Source organism: Stegastes partitus, unplaced genomic scaffold (assembly GCF_000690725.1).
Source record: "Stegastes partitus isolate 25-593 unplaced genomic scaffold, Stegastes_partitus-1.0.2 Scaffold1301, whole genome shotgun sequence".
In the NCBI taxonomy this organism is placed as follows: Eukaryota; Metazoa; Chordata; class Actinopteri; family Pomacentridae; genus Stegastes; species Stegastes partitus.
The window spans coordinates 21,811-29,453 of record NW_007579032.1 but is presented as its reverse complement, the minus strand read 5'-3'; the positions used below and the strand labels follow the sequence as shown (position 1 = coordinate 29,453).

General features: G+C 37.6%; 1 protein-coding gene across 2 annotated transcripts in view; it reads right to left on the bottom strand.

Annotated features, from left to right (window-relative positions):
* Positions 1-1,328: 1,328 nt before the first annotated feature.
* capn3a (calpain 3a, (p94)) overlaps positions 1,329-7,643 on the bottom strand; it is a 25,289-nt gene continuing 18,974 nt past the window's right edge. For both annotated transcript variants that reach the window (XM_008298270.1, XM_008298271.1), the window contains exons 16-21: positions 7,129-7,193; positions 5,451-5,519; positions 5,187-5,265; positions 3,908-4,024; positions 2,659-2,717; positions 1,329-1,388 (exon numbers count right to left, since the gene is read on the bottom strand). In XM_008298270.1, the coding sequence (XP_008296492.1) occupies positions 1,362-1,388; positions 2,659-2,717; positions 3,908-4,024; positions 5,187-5,265; positions 5,451-5,519; positions 7,129-7,193 (416 nt within the window). In that variant the 3' untranslated portion in view covers positions 1,329-1,361. The remainder of the gene's footprint in view (positions 1,389-2,658; positions 2,718-3,907; positions 4,025-5,186; positions 5,266-5,450; positions 5,520-7,128; positions 7,194-7,643) is intronic.

Genomic DNA, 7,643 nt, shown 5'->3' with positions numbered 1-7,643 from the left:
TGTACACAGAGCGATGTGGAAACGAGACCTAAAGAAGAATCATGTTACAGCAAGTCCCATCCGTCAACTAGACAGTGTTGGTTCCTCAGTTTTTTTTTATGTATGAAAGTCTGAATTTATGTTTTTGAGACTGTCGTTGGTACATTGCAGCTCCGCTAAGGCGCTGACTGCTTATTTCGCTCACGATGTGTCTTCTAGCAGATCAAAAACACCACATGGACACTTCACAAGCTCAAAAAAACTTGATTTTCAACAGAGGTTTGGGGGGTGGGGGGGCTCATTAAATAAATTTCTATACGTCTGAAGAGAAAAACTTGCACATTTCAAGGTCCAACACACCACAGTTTCACATCAAAATCACTGGTAACGCAGTCAAACCAATAACTACACATTTATTTATTTGGTTAAAATGGTTAAAAATGCAGTACACTCATTTGACCAAAGCCTTAATAAGAAAAGAAAAAAAAAATCACAGAAAAGCTGCAGTCCAACCCACTAGCCATATTCTTTCAAATCCACATTTGAACCTCGAGTGTTGGTGTCGGGAAGAAAAAAGACTCGTCGGCTCCACACTTTTTTGTTTTGTTCTGGAATCTCATCCATCCACATGCAGAGCTGGAAGACGGAGCGGACTGGACAGGCGAGTCGAGGGGAGCCGAGATGAACCAAAGAAGCCTGAGTTCGCCCACTAGGGGGCGCTATCTGTGGGGCCGGAGCACTCGACATGGCAACCCGATGAAATATGACTGATTCTAGGCCCACGATTAATCCAAGAGGATCATTTTTATTGACGAAAAAAAAAAGCGAATGCCGGTTGCATTATCATGAAACAGGTCAGGGAGTAATTCACAACTTTATTCACTGTCCACCAGAGAGCCCAGTTCACTGGAGTGAATACAGGAAAGAAGCCCAGTTTGATAACAGAAGAAGAAGCAGGATGTCACGGGGTGGTTGGAGGAGGTCGATACTAGTACAGTTATGGGTTTCTGTGAGAGGCTCTGTGAGGTATTCTGACAGAAAAAAAAGAGGTTGTTGTGTGTGTTTGCTGCCTGAGAAAAGTACTGTACATGTGATAGGGTGTCTGAAATTAAAAAAAAAAGAAAATGACTGAAAAGAGACTTCTGGTGATGATGGGAGGACGAAGGCGGGGAGAGGAAAAGGCCTGAGACCTACTGTAGGTAGAGAGAGAGAGAAGGTAAAATGAAGAGAAGAGCTGCTGGGATTCGGGGATGTGAAGGCTGGAGGTGAGGCGAGGTGGATGAAAGCGGTCAGGCACACTGAATGTTGAGGTAAAGGCTGGTAGGTCTGGTCCTCGTGTGGAGTGGAGCTCACCTGGGAGAAGCTGGCCTTTTTTTTTGTTTTTAGGCGTACATGGTCAACTGGAGCCACTGGAGATGGAGAAGAAAGGTTCATTAGACTTTTAGAAACATCTGTTCTTCATTACACCCCTACTTTAAATAACCAGATATAATAAGACCCTCTATTGGTACAATATACGAGGGTTGATCGAAAAGTTCCAAGATTGTTTGTGGTGCACATCATAGTCAAGCAAAATGTGCATTAAACGCATTTTTTGCGACACTGCCAGGTGAGCATTTGCGATCTTTTTAGTTGGTTAAAAGCTGGAATGATGCAGCTTGTGTGTTACGGATCATCACTGCTCATAAGAGGTGGGCCAGTGGTTACCATCAGGAGAAGAAACAACAATTTTTATACCGGAGGGGCCACAGGTTTGAAAATCGGGCAGCAGGTGAGGAGTGTACAAAACTACTTTTTGTTCAGATTCACCTGGTTGCAGCCTGTGGGTTTGCCCCTTGGAGTCGGACTGTTAAGGCCGAGTTATACGGCTGTTTAAGGGAGAAGATTCGGTGCAAACGATTGGAACTGTTATCGAAGGGCTGGTCACAAGCTTTACAAGCGTTGCAGGAACACTACGAGCAGTGTGTTGCTGCACAGAGGAGACTACTTTGATGTGGATGGTGGCAAAATTTACATGAGGTTTGGTTGGAACTTTCTGATTAACCCTCACGTGATAAATCCGTTTGGAGTTATGAGCTGTTTCTGGGGCTGTCTGCGAAGAATTCAGGTGGTTGTTTCCGAAGACATTTCTAAAACCCACATTTTAACCATTATGGCTCTTTATTACTTTATATTTATTTATAATTTAGGGTTTTTCCTGCATAGAGGAACATAATTAAGAAAGAAATTTTAGCCAGTGCCAAAGGAAAATTACCAACACCAAAGTGACAAGAAAGATTTTTACAAGTTTTGTTAATTTGAGTTTCATGTATTCATGTACAGACACTTTTGTTCATCAAGTGGTCAGAAACAGCAGGAAAATGTATAAATTAATGCCAACTAAGGAAACACAGAACCATTTTGAGCCTAGAAAAACCCTACAATCACTTCACCATTACTGGACTTAACAGAAAGCGTGAATCCAGTGGCAACAGCTGCCCATCCGTCGGTTTGTGGACGACTATTTTGATGCCTAAAGTTTGAATTTTTTGCCTTTTCTGCACCAATTTATGGCGAAAATGTCTTTTTTGTATCTATGTCTGTGCTTTTCTGTATGCCTGAGTTTCATATTCAAAGGTGAGTCAACACAAGGTTTGTAAACTGTGGTTTGTGAGTGAGTTTCTTATTGTGTTGTCGTACCTCCAGGACACTGAGTCTGATGGTTCCATCTCCGTCCTGGTCGAAGGCCTGGAACGCCCCTGAGAAGAACAGAAACGTTACGCTGCAGCTGTGATTCAATACAGGGGTGGGATTTATCTCATATAGGAACCTGAAGGCATCACAGTAAACCAGGAAGTTTCAAAAACACATGGTTTGGTGAACTCAAAGTCTCCAGCTAGAAGAAGAGCTTCAACAAAAATCACAACAATGCAAGGGTCTGAATCTACAGAGTCTCACTGAGTTGGGATTAAAGTTAATGAAACACTTCAGCACACACTGGAAAAAATGATAATAATCCGGTAGCTTGGGCGCCACTAAACACTGCAACAAAATAGAAAATAACCAACATAAAAAATATTGTCATTTTCCATGTTTCAAATACATTTTATTGCCTTAATTATGTGTATTTTTTTTCATGTTTAGATAAAACGTGTGCAAATAAATGAATTACTTATTTTATAACAGTATGTAAAAAATTATATCAGAAGTTAAATATTAGATAAACATTATATTTCAATAGATTGCCAGCGCTTCTAGATGTTACACATCGATGAGAACACGTTCATTCAACATCTTTGCTGGAGAGAATCGGTAATTATACAAGATAGCTCCTATTTAACAAACAAATCTGTGTAAAACTGAATCATTATTACCTTTTCAGCTAAATGTCACTAATTGTGTCTAATTTAGGAAATATATTAACAGTACTACAGCAGAATTTAACAGTTTAATCTGTTGAATAAAAAGAATATATTGATAAAATTAGGATAAATTTGCTGTTTTTTAGTGTTTTGATGTAAAAAAAAAATCCTTAAAAAATTTAAATTGTATTAATTTTAATACAATTTCACAGTTACACGTGTTTGATATTATTATATGTTAGACGTGCAAATTCACGGCATATTTTTGTAATTTTCTATAATTTTTTAGTTGTTGTTGTTGGAAAATCCAGTAAAAATCTGCTAAATTAAAAGAAAATAAATCCAGACAATTACATGTGTTCATTAAGTGTTCTGCACGTGTAGTTTATTCACGTTTCCCCTGAACTCAGACTAAACTATTTGGCCTCTTTGCTTTGAAATTTAAACTGAAGTCACAAATGTTAACGCTCAGAGGTCCTTCAGTGTTCAGCGTCAGACACAAAGTGAAAAACTGATGCACGGCCGGTTGTTTTCATGACGTCGTTGTTTACGTGGATCATCGAACGCGTTCTACACGTGTGACTTACTGAACATGGCTTCGAGCCGAACCAGACAGCTGATGAAGCTGTCGAAGTCGATGTTCATGCTCTCGTTGGCGTAGCGCATGGTGATGATGTCGTACAGCTGGTTGTTGAGACGGAAGCCTGAGCGGGACACAAGACACATGACTGTACAGTGACAAGAACATTTAGAGGTGAGTTCAGGCTGTAGCTTCATCTGCAGCAAAGACTCAACAAGTGCTTCACATTATTAAAATCAGGATGACAACAACGCATGACTCAGCACTTCATCAGGGACACGAGTGAAATCTAACGCAGCACCACGACCGCCTGCCAGGGTTATAGATTTATAGATACAACCAGAATTATGTCGACTGAAACTGAAAACGCTTTGTGACAGTTGGATGTAAGGCATGAAGGTTGCATTGGGCTGCTTTACATTTCACAGGTGTTGCCAATAAAGTGCTTGAGGACATAATTGATGCTTCAGAAAGATTATTTTTTTAATATATCTCCAGGTTCATGGAGCTCATGCTGAAGTTTTTCTAAAATATAAATATGTCAAATTTAAAAGACATTAAAAAAACAACCTTTAGCAGCTTTAATCAAATCTAGAAACACCTGTACCTGTGTCTAAAAAGCAAATTATAAAATAGTTTATCATTGTAAACGACAACCCAAAGGGTGAGTTCATTAAAATGTTGTTTTTTTTGCTGACGTTTTATCGGTTTCAGAGAAATTTCTACAATAAAGAAATCCATAAGATGGAAACTTTTCTGCTAGGATTAAGAAATTATTTATTTATGCAACATATGCTTGTTGGAATAAAAGGTGCAGAAGAACAAAACCAAAACAATAAATCTGAATCAGTTCTTTGTTTTAAAGCCAAACCCAGAAAAATCATTTCAGTTAATGACATCAAACATGGTCTGTTTTTGGTTTGGAGTCACTTTTTTTTTTTTTCCTTTTTTGTTTGAAAGCCAAAACTTTTAGTCATTTGGGCTTTTCTTCCCCTAATTTTAACAACAACTACAAAAAAACCCACACATTTATTTATTATCATTTACTCTTTGTTTGTTTGTTTTTTCAGCCCCCAAAAGTCTTTTTTCATTTGGAAACAAACAAACAAAAAAGAACAGTATATAAAAAGCCCATGTGACTCCTGAAGACCAGAGAAATGAGCTGCAAAAATGAACCATGTTGAATTCTGACTGTAGTCTGAATCCAGCCGTTTTATTTTGGCGGAAAACTTTATATTTTTGTGATTTCAACAAGCCGAAGAGAAGCAGTGTGACTGTGTTGTTACCTGCGTCGTTGACGGCGTTCCTCATCTCGTAGCTGTTGATGCTGCCGGACTGGTCAGCGTTGTAGTGCTGAAAGATTCCCTGAAACAGAACAACGAGTGAGTTTCACGCGTTTCGTCAGCGAGAGAACGTTTTCTACAGCTGCCAAACCCACTGCAGGTCTGTCACTGTTTCTAAAGAAGGAAAACCGTCGTTATTTTATCCAGTGCCAATAAAATAAAGCATCAAACGGACGAGAAGGATGCGATGGTTTCTGCTGCTCCCACCTGCCACTGCTTGATCTTGTTCCACAGATGTCTGAACTCCTGCAGGTTGAGTCGTCCTGTTCCGTCCATCTGACGAGACGCAGTCAAGATCAAATCAAATCAGACGACAACCGGCTTCACGTTTCACCTTCTTTTAAACAGTGTTTAACCTTAACAGCTGGAACAACCTTAACTGTTATAACATCCACATAAGTAATAACAATAATAACAACAGTTCTCTCTTTTTCAGTGTCTGATTGTGGAATTACACTGCTAAAGACAAAATATGAATATGAAGGACTGCAGTGACAAAACATTAATATATATATATATATATATGTATATATTGCATGGTAACAGTAAGAAAAAAAAGGACCAGAACTGTAAATAATGTCCATAATCCTTTTTTTCTTTCTTTCTTTTTTTTTTTAAACAAATGGTAATTTGCTTCTTTTCAATGTCTGACTGCAAATTTTTTATTGTTTAAATTAGCAAAAGAAAAACCTGTTATTGTACACATATTTGCTGTAATTTGAAAGAAAAAAAATGTATACAAAGGACTGAAGAATAGATTAAAATCTAATACAACCACCACAACACATTTAAATATTGTAAAATATGAATTTGCAAGTTAACTGTAAAGAAACAAGCCAAAATTGAATTGTAATCATCAATGGTCCTTAAAAAAAAATAAAAAATTAAAAAAATATATATATATAAACATATAATAACAATAATTTAATGTTTGAATGAAAAATTAAACTTTTTTTAAACTACATTTAAATCACCAAAAACATGTTATTTTACAAATATTTGCCATTATGTACAAGAATAATTATATATGTTTAGGAGTGAAACATGGTAAATAATATTTATGACATAATGGCAAGTATGATTTGACAGATTTTTTTTTTGTTTGTTATATTAAGATATCAGCTCGTAAATTCAAAGTATGAAGCGTCGTAATGTCCACTGTATTAAAAGAAATAGGGGGGAACTATAAATAGCGTCCATATCATATTTGTATTTTTAGTAATTATAATTTGCTATTTTACAATGTGTGACTGTAAAATGATGCTTTATTGCATTTAAATCAGCTGGAAATATCACTAGCTTGCAGATATTTGCTGTTATTTTCACACTGTTTGAACATTACAGTGTAAACAGTTTTTAACGTACTGATGTTTTACAATGTGTGACTAAACGACCACGTTTACTGTATTATACTTGGTTCTGTATTTAATGGTATTTTCACCATGTTTATAGTTTATGAACGTTATAATAGTACAAAATTTTTTCTTGTATTTTTTGCTGCCAGACTTTTTATGAAGTTTGTTTTCTTTATGCCTCAAAAACTGGAATTCCACATAAAACAACATCTGAGCGTCACATTCGAGCAGCAAAACAAGAATTTCCCTCCACAAAGTAACGCACTGCTCACTGTTCACTGCTCACTCAGAGGATTGTCTCACATAAAAGTGACTCCTTCAGTGTTGCATCCTGTCCTAAACCATCACTAGAGCTCTGTAATGTCAGGACTAAACACCCGCTTTGGTCAGAAACCCCCCGAGGTAACTGTGTTTGTGGGTAAAATGAGGTTTGATCCCCGTGACGTCCATCACAGACCCTCCTCGGGTCTCGGCAGGTTGTGCCTCCTACAGACAACACAGCCGCCCGATGCACTCGATACAAAGGATACGTCCATCAGAGCAATCATGCTCCTGCAGCTCTCCAGGCTGAAGCCCTCCGTGTTCAGCTCCTTATCTGCAGGAGGGACAGGGACACGGTTAGCGCTCTGCAGGGACGTTTCTGGATCGATAACAGGCAATAAAATGTAGTAGCAGCTGATATCACTGTTATGTGTATAGATATGCATATATTGATATTTTAGTGTTTGTGTTTATACTTGGTTGTTGGAAGTCTTTATTTATGACATTTTTCTTTTGCTGAAAAGCAAAAGCAGACTTCAGACTGAAAATTCGTTGTGTATGGAAACGTGTGCATAATGACAATAACGAGGATTCTGATTCTATTATAACTTCTTCTGTTAAAATCTGTACAATATTTATACTTATATCAATATTTCTATTCATGAAAGAATCTGTGCACGACCACTGGCATCTGCAATACTGTGTTTTCTATAATTAGGACTTAGAACTATCTAACCCTGCAAATTTCCCCAGTGGGGGATTAATAAAGGTTTTTCTTATCTTA